At 40.0% G+C, this 25711-nt stretch overlaps 1 protein-coding gene across 1 annotated transcript; it reads left to right on the top strand.

Moving 5' to 3' along the window:
* The first annotated feature begins 9 nt into the window (after positions 1 to 9).
* On the top strand, positions 10 to 24898 carry LOC136884496 (CAAX prenyl protease 2). Its single transcript, XM_067156705.2, has 7 exons — positions 10 to 122; positions 467 to 572; positions 9929 to 10067; positions 12776 to 12943; positions 13031 to 13099; positions 15846 to 15908; positions 23332 to 24898. Exons 1-7 carry the CDS (start codon positions 10 to 12, stop codon positions 23535 to 23537), a joined length of 864 nt encoding a protein of 287 aa, XP_067012806.2. The 3' UTR covers positions 23538 to 24898.
* Positions 24899 to 25711: the final 813 nt, after the last annotated feature.

Here is a 25711-nt window from a genome sequence, read left to right as displayed (position 1 = left end):
AATGTCAGTATGGAGGGCGACAGGCTCAAAGTATTCCCTTGTTTATCATCAATAGCAGCATGCTTAATTTTATCAATAGTGTATGTAGCAAGTTTGTATGTGTGGAGTGGCCCTCATAACAGGTAATGTCTTTAGGAAGGCAGAGACATGACAACATTAATATTAAGCCATAATTTTACCCAATTTCTCGCGTATGATTTGCACGTGACAATGTTGCCAAATGTGGCATAGTAATTTTTTTAAAGTATTTGCCTTTAAGTTTATTATTTTCTTGAACCATCTTGTTTCCCATTAAAGTACAAATATCTAAATTTACCATTCCTTTTATATACACGTGATTTGTATAATGTATTTAATGATGAAGGGAATTATTTGCTGTGACCAGTTCGAGTGTAAAATTAGTTACCTGTATTCTTCACTTTCTAATTTGCTAATATTGATGCTCACTTCAAAATTGTATTTTTAGGGACCACCCATCAACGATAAAGAAGAGATTTTTTAGTGTCTTCGTTATGATGTTTATATCTCCACTATTTTTGTACTACTTCTCCAGTGAGGATGTTCTAAAAAAGGTATGCCTTTGATGACTAATGCATGCAATTTAATTCTTTTTCTTTTTCCCTCCCACCTTTGGAGTGATTTCTTGGATAATGGAAAACCAGGCTTTAAAATGTTCATTCAAGATATCAAACTTTCTCTGGAAGAACACATGTCATGGGAAGGTAAGTCATCCTCCTCAAAGGATAAATTAGCCCAATAATTCCAAGTGATATCATCGTCGATTCATGGCTCCGGCAAGCTGGTGTGGTTATTCATGAGCCTCTTCCAGTTTGTTCCATCCATCCACAATTGTTGTTGCATTACATCATGATAATCACAGATCGCTTTTAAATGTCTTTGAAGATTCTCTGTGGATTAGTGGTGGAGAGTTAGCTTCTGGATCCCGGAATTGCGGGTTCAGGCCTGGTGGAGGTAGTCTGGTTTTTGAAAGACGCAAAGTGGTGATTATTATTTTAAAAGGAACTAGGGCCCTATTGTAACAACCCACGCTTCCAAATTGAGAGCCTTGGGACACTCATTTAGTCGCCTCTTAATACAGGCAGGGCGTATGTGGATCTGCAGTACTGCCCTCGCCCACAGGAGTAAAAGGGTGAAAAAGAATCTGTTGAACACTCCATGTCATATGATATTGGGATGTGAAAGATTTGGTGTTAACCTAACATAATTATACGTAATTAAAAATCGGCTGTAGTTGCTCGAACAGAGGTCCAGTGAGTAAAACTGAACATTGAAATTGACTCATGAAGGCAGCACACACACTTCTGTCCCATGCGCCGTCTTCAGTCCAGCTACTTGCTCGAGACTCCGATGTAATAACAACCACTCGCTCGCAATGGCCTTGTATTTATACCTTGCTGATGGGCTACTAGAATATTCAGGGTTTGTTTGGTGATGGAACATGACCATACAACTGCATTCTTTTCACTTCTAGTGTTTCAGTCAGACATATTTCCATGTCTTATATCTTCATTTCTCATTTTATCTTTTCTTGTCGTTTGTAGACAAGAATGGAGGAGCTTAATTTTGGTTAACTGGAGGCAGCTGTTGGCGGGTTTGGTTGTTATGGCTGCTTCCAGTCTGTAAATCAAGATTGGTACAAGATACGTTTTGTACGGGGTGGTCTTGGAAGACAGTGGACTGTTTTATCCCAAAGCATTTAACAAACACAGCAGTAGAATTTGTATTGTGTTGGTGTTGCTTGTATACTGTTACTGATTTCCTTTGTTCTGTGGTATTGTCTGAGCAAACAAGACTACGGAAATGTTTAAAGTTCTTGGCAGTATCTATTTCTTCACTTCCAACTCTGCCCTACTCGTCACCAAGTCAATGGTTTTGGTTCTGCTGATAGTCAGGCTTAGATAGGGAAAATAATGATGGAAATAGACGTCCTATTTATTAAATGATAATAATATTAAGAGTGAATGCATACAAATGTGCAGTGAGATTAAGGAATAGTTCTAAAATGGAAAGATATTATTAATGGGAGAAGAGCGCACAATGTGCATAAAATAATACATAAAATCACACAGAGCAGAGCTCTCGTAATGACACTAGTCTTTCTGTACAAAGAAGAGCATGATATCTATCACAATGTCTTTTGCATAGGACACATATGCAATCCACACGTGGGTGATGGTACACTTTCGTTGCACAGATCTTGTGACGAAAACTGTGGATCGCAAAGCGTGTTACGGTGTGACGAAGCTCGTAGCCTGGACCTTTCCATTCTGTGGATGTCATTGCTGCCTTGGAGTAGAAATCGAAAGGGATTTCTTTCTTATTTTGCTGGAGTTCTAGGAGCAGTTTGGAATAATGTTCGATTGACGGCAGTTGTAAACTTGATCTCAGATCTTCTGTGAAGAAAGATTCCCGAACTAGCTCATAAGTGAGTCGTGATGGAATGTATTTTGACAAGCATAGCACTTTCTTTAAGTAGATGGCTTTAACTTTCTCCAGATCTTTTAAATTACTCTTACTGAGATTATCCCAAATAAGACTGAGAACCTACGTTATGATAGGGACAACCTTTGCTTTGATAAGTTTCAATGTCATCTCTACTGACAAATCGCGTAATTTGCTGTTATCTTGCATGGCCCTGGTAGCACTGGCTACCTTATCTTTGATGTGAAGGGTGAAAGTTTTCCGTTGCGTCTGTAATGTTATGCCTAGATATTTGAAGAAGCTAACATTTGAAGTGGTTCATCATTCAGGTACAGTACATGTTCCTTGGCTATTTTTCCTCCTCTTCTGAAGGTCATCGTGACTGTTTTCAAGCTATTTATTTGTAGGTCATTTCTATTGCCCCAATCAGTCATTTGATTCAAGCTGTTTTGTAATTCCTCTCTAGAACTTGAGAACATAGCTGCATCGTCTGCATAAATCAGCATATTCACTCTCCCAGACTCCACCACTTGAGTAATGCCTGCTATCGCTATGATGAAGATTAGGGGGCTTAATGGGTCAACCTGTAAGACTCCATTCAATTGCTCTATAGGCTTTGATGTTGTTACGCTGTTGTCTATTTCCACGTACAGAATCTTCCAACAAAAGAGGTGTTAGGAACTTATGCAAGGAAAAATAGAGAATACAAAATTGTCCTCAAGCAGGCAAAAGTGGATTTCCAGGAAAGGAAGGAGTTAACACTCATAGCGGAGGCAGAAAAAGATCCCTTTCAAGCGCTGAGGCATCGACAGCCAAGGTTTCCCAGGGATATTCCCATGGGGACGTAGACTAACATCCAAGTCGTGTATTGCAGGAAAAAAGATACCAGACCCAAGCATGTCCTCTCTGTGGGAGGCTTCAAACTTATCTCAACAGAAGAAGTCTCCGTGGCAATTCGCAATAGTAAAGTCAAGAAAGCATGCGGACCTGATTCAATACTTAATGAACATTTCAAATCAGCAGCCCCTATTCTTTTGGAAACATGGACAGCCCTGATGAACAAATGCATTCTGCAAGGCAGAATACCCAATTCATGGAGGAAATCTACTATCAAAATGCTGTATAAGGTAAAAGATGACCCTAGTGATCCTAATTCGTGCAGAGGGATTTCCTTAGAAAACATACTTTTCAAGATTTTTACCAAAATACTGATGGAAAGATTGAACAAAGATAATGAGCGTAGGTTTTCGTGGCTCATAGTATTAACGTAAATAAATAAATTATTACTGGATTAAAGCCACTATGTTTATTTAATGAAGCCGAGCTTTCAGCCAAATTGCATTGGCCTTCATCAGGGCAAGTTAAATTCTGCTTCCGACAGTGAGCAAAGAAATTCGAAGAAACGTAGAAGTCATGGCCGTACTATCCACGGCCTACCCCCCTAATAGGTCTCAAGGACTTCGTGCTGCAATTCACCGCCCTCTGTCGATGGTTTCGTGAGCGCGTTCTGCTGTTCCATGGTGGTGTTATGCATGTATTTCTGCAGTATAGGTCTCCATGTATTTGATAACTTGAAGCCGTCTTCCCTGTTGATGTTATTTGGGCGCAGAGAAGCCATAGAGATAGAGCTGCGCCCAAATAACATCAACAGGGAAGAAGCCATAGATATAGATTTTTTGAATAAATACGTTTTTGATCGTCATTTTCGTCATTGTCTAATTGTAACCGCTGGTCGGTCAACATAATTTTATAGCAATCTTACCACTTGTTTATAACAGACTGTGCTTTGTTCATTTTAATTATAATAGTAATCTTCTAATGTCAATATTGCAAATACTTGCACCAATTGTAAACTCCTCACTCATTGCAATATCTTTAAAACCAACATTGTACAAGTCTTTTACCATATGTTAATTTTAGTTAAAGTCTCTCCAAGGCTTTTTAAAAATTAATTTTATTTTATTTATATGTAAATCAGGTGCCTGATTTTATTTCAAGGTTAAGGCAATGGCTGATGATGCCTATATACAAGGCGAAACATGTACCATTTTAGTTAACATGTCAATGTAAATCAACAAAGACAAGACTTATTGTATTGATTAGGTGGTCAAATTAATAAATTAACTTACTGTTATTATTCCAATCAAATATCATCAATACAGATCAAAAATGTTATTTATCACATGTAACGCCCAATTGATCGGATGTTCAAGGTTGAGTCTAAAAACGCCAACGTCCAGTTGATCGGATGTTCCGGCGAAAAAATGTTCCAAGTTATTTATTCGTTTTAATAATTTATGATACATGTTTTGGACTAGTATTGGATTAAATAAGACTATATACAACAAGTTTCATTGAGGAACTTGCCGCCGAGTGGCTTGGTGACCAAGCGGCAATTCAGTTCCTGCGGGTGGGCAACGAACCCCTTACTCTTTTACTGGGGGAAAAAAAAGGAACGCAACTGTTCCACATGCAGCAAGATTAGTACTAGTCAAGGTGGTAAAAGGAAAAGGATCAGATACACTTGTAAACAGTGTAAGAAGGGTGTACACCCTTTGTGCCTCCCTAAGCACATTTGCTAGAGCACGTCATAAACATGTTTAAAGTAAATACAAAATTTTTAAATATTCCACCTTCTCACCTTTTTAGTATTGAGAAGGTGGAATATTAAAAATTTTGTATTTACTTTAAGCATAGTCTCAACTCAATACGGAACCTAACAATGAAGTTTATTACTTTGAATCATAAACATGTGTAAATAGTAGTATATAGTTTCTTGTATCATATTTTTAAGGCAAAAAGTGAATTTTTGAGTTTTAGTTTGTGTGAAATAGACATTAGTAATCGTTTTTCACTTAAAACAAACCCGGAACTGCAGCCATTTGCATATAATGTAAGATTAGGAAATTTCACTGAATGTAATAATTATAAAATAATAATATTGTAACTGTAATTTGTACATAAAGCTCTAATTTATATGTTGCATAGGAAACAACACCTCTCTAAAATAGTGCAGTTTTTGATAGTAAAAATATTTTTTTCTTAATGCTTTTTGGTCATTAATTTACATCAATAAAATCAATCAATCAATCAGTCAATACTGATCTGCATTTAGGGCAGTCGCCCAGGTGGCAGATTCCCTATCTGTTGTTTTCCTAGCCTTTTCCTAAATGATTTCAAAGAAATTGGAAATTTATTGAACGTCTCCCTTGGTAAGTTATTCCAATCCCTAACTCCCCTTCCTATAAATGAATATTTGCCCCAGTTTGTCCTCTTGAATTCCAACTTTATCTTCATATTGTGATCTTTCCTACTTTTATAAACGCCACTCAAACTTATTCGTCTACTAATGTCATTCCACGCCATCTCTCCACTGACAGCTCGGAACATACCACTTAGTCGAGCAGCTCGTCTTCTTTCTCTCAATTCTTCCCAGCCCAAACTTTGCAACATTTTTGTAACGCTACTCTTTTGTAGCCCAAAGCATCACCTTCAAAACAAAAATCTGCCCATCCAATTTACGTAAATTGAACAGAAGTTATTACAGATAATTTACCGCAAGGTAAAAAGTGCACATTAGGCCTTGGCGGTATAGGACATGGACACCACGTTTGAGGCTGGCAGTCAAAGGGTTAAGTTACAGACATGATAGTAATAGGAATGTTTGCTGGTGTAAAGAGGTAGAAACACTGACAGGAAGGTACTCATAATCTTTATATACTGTTATGAATAAAACGCCGTATGTTTTATTACTCATAATTTATTTCACAATGACCAATAAATGCACACACACAATTCAATGCAATCAAGAATGGCCACACTCACTAATTGTTGTCTATTTACAAGTCTGTGCTCTTCTCGCACAGTGTGTGGTCTGGTTTATTACTACTGGAGAGAGCTTTAAACCTGAATACATATTCCTTGTATTTGGTGTGAAGAGGTACTTGGGACCAATGATGTAATATTCTGTCTAAATATGACAATGATAAATTCTATGATCTCAGCAGCCAAGTGCAGGCATTTTTTTCATTTGACACCCTGTAAGCTCAACGATAAGATTCTTCTGTTATGACACATGGTGTAAATGGTCAGTTACAGATTATGTCTTTGCTTATATATTTGTGATTTTATGACTGATGATGACATTATATATGTCGAAACCGGTCCCCAAGTTGAATAAAAGGTATTTGTAACATAAACACGTACCTAATTAGTATTGAAAAGGTTGAACGTAATAGATATCTTATTGTTGATCTCAGTTCAATATGGAAACATTAATGAAGTTCATATCTTTAAATACCCTATAAGCTGTCGGCATGTCAGTTTTGACCTCCCCTTTTTCTCTACCAGATGGTAGAGACTGGAGTTCTGCTTTAAGAAATGCCGTCAGGCCAACATTTAATGTGTCACCATATTTTTAATACCATCTTACGATATGGAGTGCTGAATGGACATTTTTTCATCCTTCAAAAATCATTGACCTCTGCGAGGTAGAACCTGTGATCTTGAGATTCAGAGGTCGACACACTACCACCAATCCTCAGAGGAAACTACAGTAGCTGTAGTCAACTATAGTGGCCAAAACCTATTAGCAAGAATGAATGATGGGATTTGATGCTCAGACAATGTCAGTTCATAAAGTCTTCCCTTTTAGTAGCCAGCATCAAAACATAATAATGTTCGTTTTATATCTACATGAAGCTGCCATATTTGAGCACCCTCAAAAACCTCTGGACTGAGACGGGATCCAACCCATCAGCTTGAGTACAGAAGGCCTGTGTTTTACCATCTGAGCTACTCAGCATGATTTTGAACTGAATAAGTGGTATGTACACTGGCTGAGCATGAAGGAGAAGCCTTCAGCTAAATAGCATTGCAACCACAGTTGAGGAATTTTTGGTTACTTCATGTGTAAAACTCTAGTTATACTCTCAGACTTCTCTTATTCCAACAAACAGTATCAGATTCACAGATAATCATTAGTGAACCCAAGTGCTGATTGGATTCTTGGACAGGCCAACATCTGTCAATTGGTTGAACTGATATGTTAATGAGGAATACCCAGTCATGCCAAGTTCTGTCCCTCATTCAAGGTGGGGACATTGTATGAGCACGCATTTGTTATTTATTCATTACTGGCTACTCACAGTAAATTATCTTGCAATTACCCACAGTAACCATACACAAATTACTCAAAATACCCACCCTTTACCGCGACACTTTTGCAAGCGATCCAGTCATGCATGCACCATTTCTAATGGTATTGTTGCTGCTGCCTTTACCAAGTCAGCTTGTAAGGACTCAAAAACTTAGATGGGGTTTAGAGCAGGCATTCTCCTCTAAAGTATTTCAGAAGCGAAAGTCCAGTGGATTAACACGCGAGAGGTCGCACCCGTTTTAGAACGCGAGAAGTCGCACAAAGGTAAATTGCTCACGCTTCATATTTTAATGAGCTGCTATTTTCCTTTGGCGGTGAATGCTCTGATAAAAATATGAATATGTACCCTGTGTATCTGCCTTTCAACTAGTACTAACATAATTACCCAGTAACAATATTTTCTCAATGAAAAAAAATTAATGAGTTTTGTCACAAAATCTGCTAAAGTTACGAGAGTTTATAAAGAGCGCGGGAGGTCGCGCGTGAGCAAATTGCCGCAGCGTTTCCATTTGTACATTTCAATGAATGATTTGGTCACAATTCAAGATAAAACTACAGCACCACACTTCACTGAAAGTCACCATAAACCTCATGAACTTTACTTAAGAAACTTTCTTGGAAATGCAGTCATGTAAGAATACACTACGCGAGGGGTCACATGAAGGCAGTATGCCGCGGCAGATGCGTGAGTGAAAGAAAACTTAAACTACTCCAGAACGCAGCAGGCAATACACTGACGATAATCATCGTCAGACGAGAGAGAGGGAGGGGAGGGATGAAACGAGAGCCCTAAGCCCTACAGCGGCTAGCAACAAAATTATTAACAAATATTTAAAAGTTCGGCAAATTGCCGCGGGTGCGACCTCTCGCGTGTTAATGTCGGAGCTTTGACAAGCGGTATGGTACTGAAACACTTTGTGGGCAGGCAGTGCACATCATTGATTGTGGCAGGTTTTCTGTTCTTTCCCATGCAGTGATCCTGTGCTTGCAGGGCAGATCTTTTTCTTGGTACCGAGCAAGTGGCTGTGCGATTAGCATCGTGCAGCTGTGAGCTTGCATCTGAGAGATAGTGGTTTCGAACCGCACTGTTAGCAGACCTGAAGATGGTTTTCCGTGGTTTCCCATTTTCACACCAGGCAAATGCTGGAGCTGTACCTTAATTAAAACCACAGCCACTTCCTTCCCAATCCTAGCCCTTTCCTATCCCATTGTCGGCATAAGACCTATCTGTGTCGGTGTGATGCAAAGTAAATTGTTAAAAAAAATTCTTGATGACGACTTTGATGATTGCTGATGAACTTGTTTCGTGTGGCCACTTCCATCACCATTGTCAACAGAGGAAGTTACAACTTACTCTGTATTGACTTTACATAAATTAGTTTCTATTCCATGACAGAAATATGATATTTGGTTCCAGCTATTCAATACTTATTTATACTATTCTAATTAAATAGTCAACATTTCAGACATTTTTCGGCCCAGTTAGGTCATCCTCAACTAAAAATCACAAATTAAAACAGTATAAGTACAAGATTTGCCATTGATTATGGCATGTTATAAAATGATGAGAGATGATACATGTCATCCTCAACCACACAGCAAAACCAATGAAGATCGTTTTAAAGGTTTTATGAGGGACTTGCATTGTGTTTTAATGTGTCATACATTTTATAACATGCCATAATCAATGGTGAATCTTGTATTTTTTAAATAGTGTTTTCATTTGTAATTTTTAGCTGAGGATGGCCTAATTGGGCTGCAACATGTCCTAAATGTCGACTATTTAATTAGAATAGTATAAATAAGTATCGAATAGGTGGAACCAAATATCCTATTTCTGTCAAGGAATACAAATTGATTTAACAGAGGAAGTCTTATTATATCGTTGAAAGGTTCCATAAGCAAATTTGCTTGTTATTTGCAGCAGTTCGTAACAAGTCACAAATCCCCTGTGGAATCATGTGATCACAGCCGTACAGTTTTCTTTCACTTCCCATTTCATGTTGATCGTGTGGTGACTGACCTTCAGCTCCTTCCTTTCTGTGAGCTCAGATGACAGTGTTGCTTTATTGCAAATACCACTGCAGCAGTGCCAACCTAACATATTGGAGCTACCTCTGTAACTAGGTACAGAGTTTGTGGCTCAACTAGGTACTTCCCAAAACCTTCGATCCTAAAAGTAGCAAGTCTACTTTATTAGTAACACATGTATAAAAATGTTTTTTAGTTACTAACATAATGTACTGTATTGTTAATACATTTGTAAACATTTAAAGTTACTAATGTAATACAAGACTGAAAGATTATGTGTTATTTCTTATGTTCCAGGCCACTGTGTGGGAGTTGATGGGATTTCGACTGCCAGGATTGCTTCCTGCTCTAGTCATACCCTTGTTGTTGACCATGATACTGTTTCTCGGGCCACTCTGTATGAAGGGTTACAGTGGGATCTGGAAATTATATATTGGTGAGTATAAGCTCTGTGGAGGATGAATTAAAGATCTCTCATCGAATGTTTTATATGAGTTAAGAAACTCATGAGGACATATGGCTGAAAGGTGTAAAGAGCATCAAAGCAAGAGGTGGGAACTGGATGAGAGTGAGAGAAGCGAAATGGTGGTTGGGAGAAAATGATGGAGAGGCTTATGTTCCAAGCAGACCCAACCTATGGTTGGAAACTGCTCTAGATGATGATGATGATGATGATGATGATGATGATGATGACTTTGTCTTGCAGGTAAATATCTTAAAAATTTTTACCCTTAATGTACCATCTGGACTGGTTTTCAAAGTATATCAGCTGCAAATACAACTTTCTGCAGTAATCATCATCATCATCTTCCTTGCATTTTCCCACATTTTTGGGGCCTGCATTCTTGTAACTTTTTCTCCATTTTAGACAATCCATAGCATAGCATCCCAAGGGCTGAGTTTTGAGAGGAACATATTGTCTGTCAGACTGTCCTGTTGACGTGTTTACAGTCATCCTTGAGTCCGGCCACCCTTTATGTTCATTTGAAAGGCGGTTTCCTCACCTTTGGTGTCAGGGCTGCGAAGCACTTGCCCAGTCCATCGAAGGCACCCTTCCCCCATTTTCTGTGTGTTTGAGGCAATCTTCAGTTTCTTCTGCACATCCTCTTTCCTTGTGTGATGTAGTCAAGCCAAGAAAATGGAACATCGCAGCATCTTCATGCTGTTCATCTTTTAATGTTGTATTCAGTTCCACAAAGAGCCACCGGGCGAGTTGGCCATGCGGTCAGGGGCACACGGCTGTGAGCTTGCATCCGGGAGATAGTGGGGTCGAATCCCACTGTCGGCAGCCCTGAAGATGGTTTTCTGTGGTTTCCCATTTTCACACCAGGCAGATGCTGGGGCTGTACCGTAATTAAGGCCACGGCCGCTTCCTTCCATCTCCTAGGCCTTTCCTATCCCATCGTCGCCATAAGACCTGTCTGTGTTGGTGCGACGTAAAGCAAACAAAAAACAAAAACAAACACACAAAGATCCACCAGTGCAGTCACTGCGCAGAAGACTTAAAATTTTAGATTCAGTAGAATTTTGTTACTGCACAACATGTCAGTAATGTGGTGCCCTTTAATCCATTTTGCTTTGGCTAATGTCTTCAGAGCAACAAGGGTAGTGTTGTTAGAGGGAATGCATGAGCCCAGATATTGGAACTTGGAACTAGGTTACTTTATGAAGTGTAACTCTCATTAAATCAATTGTGCCATCCATTTGTGTTCAACATTCCAGGTATTCCATCTTATTCAAATTCAATTTCGACCTGAATTCTTAGAGGTTTCTGCAGTAATACAGTACTGCCACTAGTAAGTGACTCTTGAACCTGTGTGTCTCTGTTGTGAGCAGTTTATTTATGAAGTAGATGTGTGTGTTGTTAAATGGCACTGGATATCAACCGTTATTGTGAAGTGTATCCTATGACCCTTTTCAGTGCCTGTTATTGTACGCAGGCATAGTGAAACAATATTGCGGTGACTACTGCCTGCGAAGGCTATTATGGCCCATTACACACAGAAGGAGTCCTTGGTGGAATATTTGTCCACGAAAAGTATCAAGAATAGGAATCCAAAGAAGGCGTCTCCTGTAGTGCTTCAAGGGATTCAGCAATTGGCATGCCAAGAAAATTCACTGATGCAGCGTGGTCAGTTGATGATATATAAAGTGGGGGGGGCCCTGAAAATTAATGCAAGATACTTCCAGAAATACATTGTGACACGTATCTATCAGACATCCCATAGTTGTATGGAGGGGACTCAAACCAAGCGCAAACCTATATGAACAAGGCCTAAAATCATACCGTCTGAACATACTGTTTATGTATTCTTGTCAGGAAATGGATTGGGAATTAGAAATTTGTGTTATTTTGGTTTCAAGACATTCTTGTGAAGAGCCCTAATGTTATAGATGTTGGTTCCCATAGGGAACCTGAAATATTTGTCCTGAATGAGTAAATTTATATTCCCTATGGGAATCGTCTATATCATCCGATGGCCTGACAGGCATCAATTTTTGAAAATGAGACAAAGTCTGCCATAGTGCATTGGCACTGCTGGTGGCTCCAAGTAGCCTACGCAGTGGCCTCCACGGCACTAGCCATGCGTCTTGGTAGGTGTGCTAATTACCAATGGATGAGCCCAAATTAGCACATTGGGGTGAAACGCTGGCAACCAGGAATTATTTAGCTGGAAAATTTATAATGCCTTATAACGGACCAATTATATTGGTATTAAGAGCCCTGATGCTACTCCAGTGGGTTTCTGTGCATTTTGTTCTCATCCATGCACCGTGAATGGTCTCTGAACAGCTGGCGGGGAGGAATGGGACCGAATTTCCACACTTGTGCTCTGCCTGAGATTGCTTCAATGAAAAATTTGATGTCCCGCAAAGGATCCAGTGTTAGGGGTTCAATAGAACACAGCCGGTCGTGGCTGCAAGGTATCTTATAAGGTGGGTACACTAGAAGAATTGGGATTGATACCTAATTGAAGATGTGTAGATTATCCTTGTACTTTTATGTTTTCATATGTATGCTTGTCTCTTCTTTCTGTCGCTCCCTCTTCCCGCTCTGACCTTGCGTTGTGTTACTTCCTATGATCCTATGTTTCTATATATGACTTATGTTCAGCACATTATTGTTTAACGTATTTGTTTCAGAACCCATGTATTGGGTGGGAAACGCTAAAAGCTTGATCTGGCTGCGCAATCACATCGTGGCCCCGTTGTCTGAGGAGTTCACGTTCAGAGCGTGCATGTTGCCCCTCCTCCTCCAGTGCTTCCGGCCGATGACTGCGGTCGTTGTCTGTCCGCTCTTCTTTGGAGTAGGTAAGCCCAGTACTGTTCACATGATGGGTCACGGGCTACAGGCTTCTTTGTTCTTATACTGAATGATTCATGAACTTTCATTTCCAGCTCATTTTCATCACATGGTCGAGAGAATGAGAACTGGTCTGGATCTTCAGAGGGCACTGATGATATCTTGTAAGTACTATGTATAATTTAACAGGTCCCTTCTAGCTTATTTTTATATATATATCTTTCTATTTTGTACCTGTTTTTGACAGGTAAATTGTCCGACTTCATGGCTAAATGGTTAGTGTGCTGGCCTTTGGTCACAGGGATCCCAGGTTCGATTCCTGGCAGGGTCGGGAATTTTTACCATCATTGGTTAATTTCGCTGGCACAGGAGTTGGGTGTGTGTGTGTCGTCTTCATCAGCATTTCATCCTCATTACGACACGCAGGTCGCCTACGGGAGTCAAATCAAAAGACTTGCATCTGGCGAGCCGAACATGTCCTTGGACACTCCCGGCGCTAAAAGCCATACGCCATTTCATTTTACAGGTAAATTTTGTAATTACAGCAGTAAAGCCATCTAGCGCAGTGGTTCTCAACCTTTGAGAGACCACAGCCTAGAGTCAGACACATCTGTGGGGATGAGGTCCTATCTACACTGCTGTTTGTTGAAAGTGAAACACCAAGACCGAGAGCTGTGATCACAATGCAATTTATTCCACATATTAGGGACATGACAAGACACAAATAATTACAATTACAGAACTGTACATGCATGGTGACCGTGGAAATTCAGTACGGCGTATCGCCACCATGCGCTGCAATCGGAGCCGCTAGATGTCGTGGCATGGAATCAAAGAGCGCCTGAATATGCTGCTGGGGAATACTCTGCCACGCGATTGTAGGCACGACCATAAATCATCAACAGTGGCTGCAGGAGGACCTGAACGAACAAGGTGCCGACCGACCATATCCCAGACATGTTCAATGGGTGGTGACATACCCGGCGAACAGGCAGGCCAGGGAAGCAGTGGTATCCGCCGTTCTTCGAAGATGGCTTGCGCATTCCTCGCCACATGTGGCAAGGCATTGTCCTGCTGGAATATGACGTCTGGAACGGCCTGCAGGAGGGGCAGTGCCTCGAGTTGTAAAACCTCCCTGATATAGCGGTAGCTGTTCAGATTGTCCTAAGATGTAGGAGGCAAGATCGCATGTTATAGGCAATTGCACCCCAAACCATCACACTTGGCGTTTGTCCACTATGCTGCTCAACAATACAGTCTGCCCGATGACGTTCACCACGTTGGAGTCTAACGCATATGCGGCCATCACTGTAGGACAAGTTGAAGCGGGACTCGTCTGAAAACACTACATTTTGCCACTCAGCACACCAGTGTCGGTTTCACGTGCCCATTGCAGTCTACGGCATTGGTGGTTGCTGGTCAATGGAAGACGGCGCAATGGCATGCGTGCCACCAGTCCGGCCCTCAGAAGACAGCATCGAACCGTCGATGCAGACATCCCCACACCCGTTGCAGTGCTCCAACGTCGAGCCAACACCGTGGACGAAGCTGTTCTGTCCGTTACGGCCAAGCAGACAAGATGGCGCTCATCTCGCGCTGTGGTCACATTGTGTCGTCCAGTACCCTGTCGGCGCTGTGTACGGCCCTCTTCTCTTCACTGGTTCCACATACGCCTCACTCTTGAAGCAGCGTACCCTATACGGGTCGCATTGTCACGGAACGACAGACCCATCTCCCGGAGCCCTATCATTCTGCCCCGTTCAAACGCACTCACGTGCTGATATACCCTCCTGTGATGTCGGCGAGGCATAGTGGCACTGAGGTACACGTTTCACTTCGTATGACGGCTCCGCACTGACTGAGCGTTGCGTAACACTCCTCTGGCTAGTCACACACAGACGGGCACTGCTGGATCTACGTGCACGCCATCTCTCTGCAATTTAAATCACTTATTATGGTTCCACTGTTTTACTCATCCTCTGATTTTGGCGTGTTTCAGACCATTGCTTCTGAATGTTTCACTTTCGTTTCACTTTCTACAAACAACAGTGAAATCTTATCCTGAAGACAGCACACACACACCGAGCCACCGAGACATCATTTAGCCATGACGTAATCTTTTGGGTGCTGTTAGTTTTAGACCCGTTCTATGCATCATATTGGATGTTTTCGTCCATCGTATTATGTCACCAAAGAATTGCAGAATTGTCTGGTAATGAATGGCGTTCTCTGAGAATCGATCCCTTAGTTCTTTTCTCCCCCCACAATATTCTTAGCATATACAACTGCATGTTGAAAGCATCCATTCTTTTCTTATCTTCTACTTGAATTGTACAAGTTTCTGCTCTCTAAAGGAAAATTGGAAAAACTGGGTCTTCACCAGTCTTTGTTTGGTGCATCTGCTTTATGTACAATTCTTCTGAATGACTATCAGCTTCAATACATCATCTCTTGCTAATGCAGTTCTCCTCCATATTTCATCTGTTAAGCTAACATCCTTTTCTATAACAGGGCCCAAATAAATAAATAAATAAATAAATAAATAAATGTATCCCCTCTCTTGTATTGAGGGATTAAGTTTTTTTCTGTGGAAGTGATCCAGCTTTGATAAATAACTAAGTCTCTGCATCTTATTTTGATTGACTACCAAACAACATTTTTCACCACCATCATATTTCTGCTGTTCTTTTATCAGTTTCTTTGGAATGCAGAATAAGCCGTGAACATCCACTCAGTTATCTGTGATCACTATAGTTCTCACATCATGGTAGCCGAGGCCATACGATTATTATTATTATTATTAATGGGGACAAGGTCGGAACTTATCAGTGTAGGGTTTTAGATTATGAATTTCTCATCATGGTGTTGATAATGTTGGTTTTTTTTTTTTTTTTTTAATTTTTCTTTCAGGTTTCCAGTTCGCGTACACAACTTTGTTTGGTGCTTACTCGGCATTTCTCTTCGCAAAAACAGGTACGTTTAACGTTCTTTATATCACACTAAACAATCACTTTTTATCTCTTTTTTCCCTTTTCCTGTGTTTGTTAGTTTTCTCAATAACATCCATCAAAGATGAATATCTTGTCAAGATGGCCAACCTCTTAATAAAGCCGAAATGATCTTGTCGCTGGCTGTGAGATACGAGTGGCCCATAACATGGAGGGACCAGACCAGCTGGGAATCCCAAGCTCCGTGGGAACTGCGAATGCTGCTGAAACCACATGTATACTGTAGAGTGCTAAGAAAGCCTGAGTACAGCCAAAACTGATTAGGACGTTTTCGTGGGGACCGGAAGAAAAAAAAGTCATAAAGAGGGAACGTGTTAAAAATGACAAACAATTACGCTGTTAAATTTAAGGTTAGGTTTGAACATAAAAATAATTACGAAGAAAACAAAGAAACAAGTGTTTACAATCATAATCAATGAACTAAATAGGGAAATAATACATTTTAAGAACAACAACTTAGTAAAACATCAAGGAAAACCGTTCTGAGAGATGTGAACTACACACGTTGCTTACAAATATGTTTTAAGTTATCGTAGCAGTGTCCAACATCTGGGTCATTTGCACACGTTTCTTGTGTGGGTTAGCATCCACTCTCTCAATAGACTTTAATTTTTTATCATTTTGAAACTGTCTAGCTTTATTCTTCTCCCTTACTGAATGTCCTGCAAACCACTGTGTGTAAATACAATAGGCCTACTTTTTGTATGGTACATTGTTAAACAGTTCACTTATGATGTAACATTAAGCACCAACACATCACACGATCTACTGTTGCGCAATCCAACCACACCCACACACCCACATCAAAGACTGGCTTGAGACTGATGCTCACTGCAGCTGTAGGCCGACATGCTAGGACCATGAAATTAAGTTCTCTACCAATCCTTACCCAGGCCAGTTGTTGCTGGCGTATTGTGCGTGCAACGTGGCCAGGAGCGCTAATTAAAAATTTTTATAGCGCGAATTATGAACGTACTAAAGAGTGACGTAAATGTGCTACTCAGGTTTCTATACCATGTATCTAATTTTTGCTATTTGCTTTTCGTCGCACCGACACAGATAGGTCTTATGGCGACGATGGGACAGGAAAGGCCTAGGAATGGGAAGGAAGCGGCCGTGGTCTTAATTAAGGTACAGCTCAGCATTTGCCTGGTGTATTTAATAGGACTTGGACTGGGTCTTTGGAATAATGACGTAATAACCAGGGAAACGTGCTAGAGAGGAACGTCTTAACGAGTTTCGACTGTGTTCTATTCCATGAGTGTTTATTGATTAACCAAAATTATGTGGTTATGTATAGCTCACTTCCTAGGAATCAAAACATGCGTGTGATCCTCCGTATTCATAGCATAGCTCTTATGCCTCAGTCTTCAATTGTTCATTTGCAATGGCATATCGGGTGTGACGGTTATAAACACTGCACAAACTGCTTCTTTCAACTACTCATTGTTGGCGTATCAGCATGCCCGCACCCCTGGTGTCACAAGACGTTGAAGTACAGTATGTGGCAGAACAGTATTAAAATTGGGAGCATGCTCTGAACATCAAAAGCCGGGCTGAATAGGTCAGACGGGAGATTGTTGGCCTTCTGAGTCCAACTTGGCATGTTCGATCCTGGCCAAGTCTGGTGGTATTTGAAAGTGCTGAAATACGTCAGCAACCTTGTGTTGATAGATTTACAACTCCTGCGGGACAAAATTCCGGCACCTCTGCATCTCCGAAAACTGAAAAAAGTAGTTAGTGGGACATAAAACCAATATCATTACTATTATTTATTATTATTAAATATCAAGATACGTCGTAACATGCAAGGTGATGACTGTAACGTGTATGTGACTGAGTTGGTAGAGCACCTGTTCGAAGTATGCACCATCAGTCTCACACATTGTTCATGAAGCTCCTGTAGATTGTTGAACATCTTGATGAAGACAGGGACACCATAAAATAACTGTATCTTGTCTTGTAATTTGAGAACATTCCTACCTGCGTCATCTGACCGGAAAATGGATTCTTTTGTTATGCCCTGAATTATGAGAGAAACTACATCATATTTTGTATCCTCTCCAGAACCTGTATTCATCAACATTGTTCACTATCTACGGGACTGTTATGAACAACACGCGAGACATGAGGATGCACAGTCTGAACACACGCTGTACCGATACAATTAGATATGCGTTGCATGTTATAATGACGTATCCTGATGTTTGAGCATATTTGTAATTTCAGTACTGTGTGTTTTGCCATACACTGTATAAGGGTTGTTCTGTTAAGAGTGGTGTCTAGAATCTTATAGTGTATATTGTCCAATACATACTGATGATCATTATCGTCTTCGTAACATTTGTCCCGCAGTGGAGCAGGGTCCACTGTTTTGCAAGCCATTCTCCACTTGCTTTTATTAAGCACATCTTTTTGAACAAGATGAACACAGCGCATATCTTCTTGAAGGCGATTAAGCCAGCGTTTCTTGGGCCGATCACGTAGCCTCTTTTCAGATGACGTGATCCGAAGTGCAGTCTGTACAATGGACGAACCTTCTCCACTCATTACGTGGCCATACCACCGAAATCGATCTTATGCACCATGTCTACGATCGGGGCAATTCCCATGATTTTCCGGATTTCTAGGTTGGTGAGATGATCTAGCCAGGTCAGTCCAAGTGACCAGCGAAGCATGCGCATCGCCATGACATGAAGTGCTCGTTCATGTTGTTGGCCAGCATTCAGAGCCATACAGAGCGACTGGGCGAACAACAGTCTTGTAAACCTTGGACTTCTGGTGAATTGGTATCCGACGATCGCAGAGAACACCAGTAGTTGTCTGCCACTTCATCCAGGCCATGTTTACTCGTGCACATGCGTCTGAAATAGTGTCACACTGAGCATTGACCAAAGAACCAAGGGTCGTAACTTTTAAGAGCATAACACTGCGTGTTCCCCACTCCCGTCATCTATGTTGCTATGGCCTGTTCTGAGCCAGCAAGGCACTCCCAGGCTTTGAGGCACTATAGTAGAGTGCATGCAGTCCATATATGAAGTTGCCTGACTTGCTTGCTTGCAGCCTAATCTGAAGAACTATAGGGATACAGTAATACCTCCGATATTCGGATTACCGAGCTCGATAGCTGCAGTCACTTAAGTGCGGCCAGTATCCAGTATTCGGGAGATAGTAGGTTCGAACCCCACTGTCGGCAGCCCTGAAAATGGTTTTCCGTGGTTTCCCATTTTCACACCAGGCAAATGCTGGGGCTGTACCTTAATTAAGGCCACGGCCGCTTCCTTGCCACTCCTAGCCCTTTCCTGTCCCATCGTCGCCGTAAGACCTATCTGTGTCGGTGCGACGTAAAACAACTAGATATTCGGATTGTTGTGGCACCAGGTGGTCCAGATAACAGAAAATCTGGTTATCAGAGAGTATCATTAAAATATAGCCGAATTCATGCAAAGACTCCACAAAGCTTTATTTTGTAAATAATTGGACATATAGTAACTTCACCGTGTGAATTGGCTGCATGGTCTGGGTCACGTAAGAGTCAGCTTGCATTGGGGGGACAGTGGGTTCGAACCCTACTGTCTGCAGTCTTGAAGGTGCTTTTCCGCGGTTTTCCATTTTCACACCAGGCGTATGCTGTGGCATTTTTTTTTACAATCTGCTTTACATCGCACCGACACAGATAGGTCTTATGCAACGATGGGATAGGAAATGGCTAGGATTAGGAAGGAAGCAGCTGTGGCCTTAACATGCTGGAGATGGCCATATTTAAATGTACTGTCCTCCGGAAGTTGCAGTATTTTTAATTGTTTCTGACATTTTTTCAGTGCTAGGGGTAGCAATGATAGTAATAACTTTTGGACTATTTAGAAAGATCGCACTTTCTTCTACAAAAGAAATGAGTTTTAATTATCATAATAGTGAAGCAATTTTTAAATATAAATTTATGAAGATGATTAGTTTTACAAACGAAAAAAGTCTGACGCAGCTATGGTTAAGTATTCTTTCTTGAATAAAATTGCTGTGTCCACCTATTCAATACAATTATATTTTGTAGTGATTAAATTCTACATGAAATATAAACACTAGTTAGGGACGTGTTTCACCCTAGTTTTGGGCATCTTCAGCCTAATACTAATCTTAAGATCAAGTCGTAAATCTATTAACATTGGAACTTAATACTAAAATTAATATCCAATACTAAATACAATGGTCTTATGCTTATTACATATTTACATAGTTTACAATATGTACATTAACTAAATGCCAAAATTTGTGAAAAAGGAAGCAATAAGACCATTGTATTTAGTAGTTGATATTAATTAAATTTAGTATTAAGTTCCAATGTTAATAGATTTAAGACTTGACCTTAAGATTAGTATTAGGCTGAAGATGCCCAAAACTAGGGCGAAACATGACCCTTACTAATGGTTATATTTCATGTAGAATTTAATCACTGCAAAATATAATTGTATTGAATAGGTGGACACACCAATTTTATTCAAGAAAGAGTACTTATTGTATCTTCAATAGGGAACAAAATGAGATTAGTTACTTGTAGCAGCTATGGTTGCCAGTTGGGTTAATATTTGGAAATTTGTCTAATATGTGGACACATCTACTGAAACACACTAATACAGATTCTAACCTACTTGGTCAATTGGCACCGGTGTCCTTATTCACAACCAGTAATTTGCTTTCCCATTATTCGTTGTTTGACGACGGGATTGCATCGAGTTGCTGCAGGTTGTCATCTGTACACGGGGAACATCCACAATTTTAGGAAGCGGTATAAAACTGTATTACAGAACCCACTTCAGAAAGCGGTATAAAACTATGTTACACTTCACACCAACTTCAAATTAGCACATTATTTACATTTTCTTGCCTGAAGCGCCTGAATCATCATGTTTACCTAGTATGTAATTGTTATCCTCATTTTCAGAACTCGTGCCTTCCATAAAAATATCCATTATGGATTCGTTCTCGAAATTTCGTACAGCTGAATTAGACAAGCTAAATATTCACAAGAATTACACAAACAAGCCTGCCTCCCGAACACTCACTCTTTCTGTCCGCATGTACCGTACGTACTTTCCTGCTCATTTCACAGCTGAGAGTCAACGATGACGCAGCCTCATATTATGTAGGAACGTTGTTGTGTTATCAAAGAAAGAAGAGCTCCCAATATAAGCTCATAACTAGTGTATTGTATGCTTATAGAAACATTCAACAGTTTGCTGTTTTAGTGATACCTCACAGCAATGCTTCAACTGAATGATTATTCAGTATTGTTCACAAGAATCACACTGACTTTTGATCAAATTTGAGTACGGTTGACCCTTAGTGCTCTCCTGGTGGAAAAAATTAAAATTTTATCATGCTCTGAAATCTGCTATGTAAAGCAGTTTTCTGAGAAGGATAATCTCTGTGGGGAAAAAGAAGCAACTGTGAAGATGATGCAAGAGAAGTAACTAAGTTATGTTAGTGTGTGTAAATTGTATTTATATATAACACATAAGAATGGAAAAACTTGTTAATATTGTTTGAAATTGCATATTATAATTTGCCCGAGATGGCTTTCCTCACCAAGTACAGATGACCCCCTTTGAAGGTTGGCATCTCTGCTGTGAGCTTGCATTCAGAGATGTTAGTTTCGAACTCCACTTTCTGCAGTCCTGAAGATGGTTTTCTGTGATTTCCCATATTCTTGCCAGGCAATTGCTGGGTCTGTACCTTTATTGAAACCACTTTACAAAGGAAATTTAATATGTCCTCCTATTCAATACATACACATCTTCATCATTAGATGGAGTAATAATAGTCAAAGAGAGTGGCAACATTTAAATACCTAGGATGTCACATCAATGACGACTGGGACCTTACTCACGAGATCCGATGCAGAATTGAGCAGGCCAGAACTTCTTTTCAGAGACTTAGGAAACTTTTGACAAGCCGTGACCTTTCCATTTCACTACGGACACGACTACTCCGGTGCTACGTTTTCAGCATTCTGTTGTACGGCGTTGAGGCATGGACACTAACTGAGACCATGTGCAAGAGATTGCAAGCATTTGAAATGTGGACGTACCGAAGGATGCTTAAGATACCTTGGACAGCTGAAATGACCATTATAGACGTTTTGCACCGTATGAACAAAGAACCAGAAATTCTTACTACCATCAAGAGAAGGAAACTAGAATACTTTGGTCATATGATTGCGGAACTCTAAATACCACCTTCTGCAAGTAATACTCCAAGGGAAAATTAATGGAAAACGTGTCCGGGGAGAAGTAGGACATCATGGCTCGGCAACTTGAGCCAGTGGTTTGGGGTGACAAAGCTTACTCTGTTCAGAACAGCTATGAACAAACAACAGATCATGCTACTGATCGCCAACGTTCTGCGAGGACATGGCACATGAAGAAGAAGAATAATAGTCAAACATGTTTCAACTTGTTTGAGCCACCTTCAATGAAAATAGGTTAAAATTGTTTGCATAATTGATGCTAAAAAATGTGTAAAAACATAATTCAGGAAAGAATGAAAAACAAAAGAGACATGACGGAATTAAAACAATTCAATATATACACAATTCCATCATTAGATGGAGTAATAATCAACTCGTTTGAGACATCTTCACTGAAAAAAGTTGAAGTTATTTACATAATTGATGCTGAAAAATGTGTTTAAACCTAATGAAACCATGTTCGCTTCCTTCCCAGTCCTATCTCATTGTGGCCATAAGGCCTTTTTGAGTCAGTGCGATGTAAAACCAGTAGAAAAGACACTTAGAAAAAAGACTTGGAAGCTATGAGAGCTGCTATAAATTGCACACCCGTAAGAAAGCATGGATTTTCTCATTATCGTTTGCACTTGGAAGGTGTTTCAAGAATTAACTGACATGCATGCATCAACTCATTAACCATGGCTGCATGAAAACATCTCATTTCATGTCTCTCCATCTTTCAATGCCCAACTCTGCAGAATGTTTGCATGTTGACTTTCTCTGTGTTTGTTGAATTGATATGTCCTTTCCATTGCAAAGATCATCTTCTGCCATCCCAACATTGATGCTGGATGTAGAAACGACCTCGTTGGAGGCTGCGAAAAACTAGAATTGTTGATGAGAGAGCTTGTTTGTTTGAAATATGCAGAGTATGAAGGTTTGGAGATTTTCTTTGCCTCTGGTATTTTCATGTTTGTTCTCCTCTCCACTACCTGTTGTTCCCTTTTGCCACAATGACCTCTCATTGTGTTCATCCTGGTATTTTTTCCTATCTTTTCTGTATGTGTTATCCTGCTTGATCTGTGAAAATGGTTTGGTTTGGCCCTAGTAATAACTGTTCCACATCCATTCTCTCAGTATAACTTGGTCATTTCTTCCATTTCAGGCCATTTTGTAGCACCATTTGCAGCACATGCATTTTGTAACCACATGGGCTTCCCCGACTTTTCTGAGCTGATGTTGTACAAGGATAGACGCAGATATGTCCTCATGCTCTTGTTCGTGGTTGGACTGTGCGCGTGGTGCGCCTTGCTAACGCCGCTCACCAACCCCAGCTGGTACAGCAACCACTTGTTCTGGAGGTATCATTGACGAACTATCCCAGATGTTAGTCCCTTTGGTTTCGTTGCTCAAATCATGGAGACCATCCCAGTTTTGGAACACTTGACTTGTTTTAAAATATCGTGATCCTCAGGGGTTTGGTCACAATGCTGGGTTGATTTTTTACTCCAGTAACTATAGTACCTGAAAAATCTTGCCATATACTCTTTAGTACTGGTTATGCATGCACATAGAGGTCATATGGTTTATGTTCTTCCTGGATGGTAGTTTTGGGTGGTGGCAATCATGTAGTTACCAATTCTTGCCTTTGGTCAATGATTTTTCAGCATCTAGTCTTAATATTCATGGCAGAATATATTTCAATGATATTACAAAGTCAGTACGTTTATCAAAATGTTGTAAAAATCAAAAGGAAAAAGATTCTTAGTTTGGAACAGAACCTCAGGTTAGAAAATCGAATCCAACTTAAATTCTTTTAAGTATGCCTGAAATTTGTTATTCATGCGTGGTGTGGGGGAGTCTCTTCTGAATTTGCTGCCGTTGTTAAATTTAGCCTGATTTACACCAAAATTTGTAAGACATTTAATACAGCATAAAACAAGAAAACGTCAAAGTTTAGTTTAAATTGAGCTATTAGTTTCATGATTACTTATAGACCTTTTTTGAAAAAAAGGTTTTTTTTTCTTTTCAAAATGCTCCAGGTAGACCAGTTATTTGTTTCCTGGTGTGAAACTTGGTTGTTAAGCTTAGGAAGGTCAAAGGAATAATTTGTAATATTATGAACATTGCCTGTATTTCCTGGCCTTGTAGTCCTAGTCTTTGGTGAAACATCGGGACCATCTTATACTCCTAGACCATGGCTGCAAGCCCAGAAAATACAGGCATTGTTCAAAATGCCAGCCATGCAAACCTCAACTGTTGTAATAATGTTTATTATTAGTTGACTACTTGGCTAAATGGTGCCCCAAGTTCGATTCCCGGCCAGGTTGGAGGATTTTAACTTTGCCTGGTTAATTTCTCTAGTCTGAGAGCTGGGCACTTGTGTTCGTCTTAATACACATTTCAATACAGCTGCCTCTGAGACATCAGTGCTAGTGTTGGCCTTCTGATCCCAAGATAGCAGGTTCAAACCGGGCAGAATTAGTGGAATCTTTGAAGGGCTGGGAAAAAAAAAAAAAAAAAAAAAAAAAAAAAAAGAGTCCATTCATCACTCCATGTCATATGATGTCGGCATGTATAAGATATCTGCTGGCACATTTGGTGTTTACCTGACAAAATTAATTAAATTCTCTGCTATAGACGCCCAAGAGAGATTTGTTTTGCTCTGCCATCTAGTAGCCCCAGAGCAAACCGGAACTTTAAAATTAACAAGCATATCTACACACATTAGCTGAGGCCATATTGTTGTTATTATTATTATTATTATTATTATTATTATTATTATTATTATTATTATTATTATTTTGTTTTTCGCTTTTAGCACAGTAGTCTCTAGTAACATTGTTTGAAGCCAAGAATAAAGGTCATCATTTGGTTTAAAAATATCTTCTCTTGGTTCTAGATCGTCTTCGCGATTTTCACTTACAGTTCCAACTATAAGTGGGCGTACTCTCATCAAAGTTTTCTATGCCGATACCATCATTTTTATTTTCGACATTACCTGAGAGGAAGTTGTTTGAGTCATAGTTTGGATCCTGTGGAAAAACTAGTCTAATTTTGGTGTTTGAGAGAACATTTTACTTTCCGTCATCTTCTCTTCTGCTAATCTGTGACAATTTGTGCCACCGACTGTAATCATTTTTTACCCATATTGTGTACGCAGCATGAAAAACATTTAATAAAACTCTCACAGAATGAATAAAATTGGCTTTAACTTTCACAGACTTTGCCAGAACTCATGGTATTATGGTAACTTAGCAGCCTTCTCGATTCACTCAACACGACACAGTTGTCACCGGGTGGCGTTGATTTACTGCTCGCTTGACTAAATTGCTGCCCGAAGTCATCGGATACCCATACGCAGAACCGAGAGGGCCGTGTTTCAATATTGTGGTGGTATTTATAATATTATGTCGGGAGCTTTCGCTTTTGAATACTACAAACATGCGTGCGTTCAAAAAACTGTTTTCAAACTATTAGATAGTTTCATTCTTGTTGCCTCATAAATTTGCCACCCTGGTCCTGAATCCATAAGGCCCATGGCT

Source organism: Anabrus simplex, chromosome 12 (genome assembly GCF_040414725.1).
Source record: "Anabrus simplex isolate iqAnaSimp1 chromosome 12, ASM4041472v1, whole genome shotgun sequence".
Classification (NCBI taxonomy): Eukaryota; Metazoa; Arthropoda; class Insecta; order Orthoptera; family Tettigoniidae; genus Anabrus; species Anabrus simplex.
The sequence above is the reverse complement of the archived record's forward strand: the minus strand, read 5'-3'. Positions and strand labels throughout refer to the sequence as shown.

Bases quoted from the DNA above. Each gene is read 5' to 3' on its own strand.
- LOC136884496 (XM_067156705.2), top strand. From the start codon at position 10: ATGGAGGGCGACAGGCTCAAAGTATTCCCTTGTTTATCATCAATAGCA. The intron at 10,068-12,775 runs GTGAGTATAAGC...TATTTGTTTCAG, and splicing joins GATCTGGAAATTATATATTG to AACCCATGTATTGGGTGGGA. The intron at 15,909-23,331 runs GTACGTTTAACG...CTTCCATTTCAG, and splicing joins ATTTCTCTTCGCAAAAACAG to GCCATTTTGTAGCACCATTT.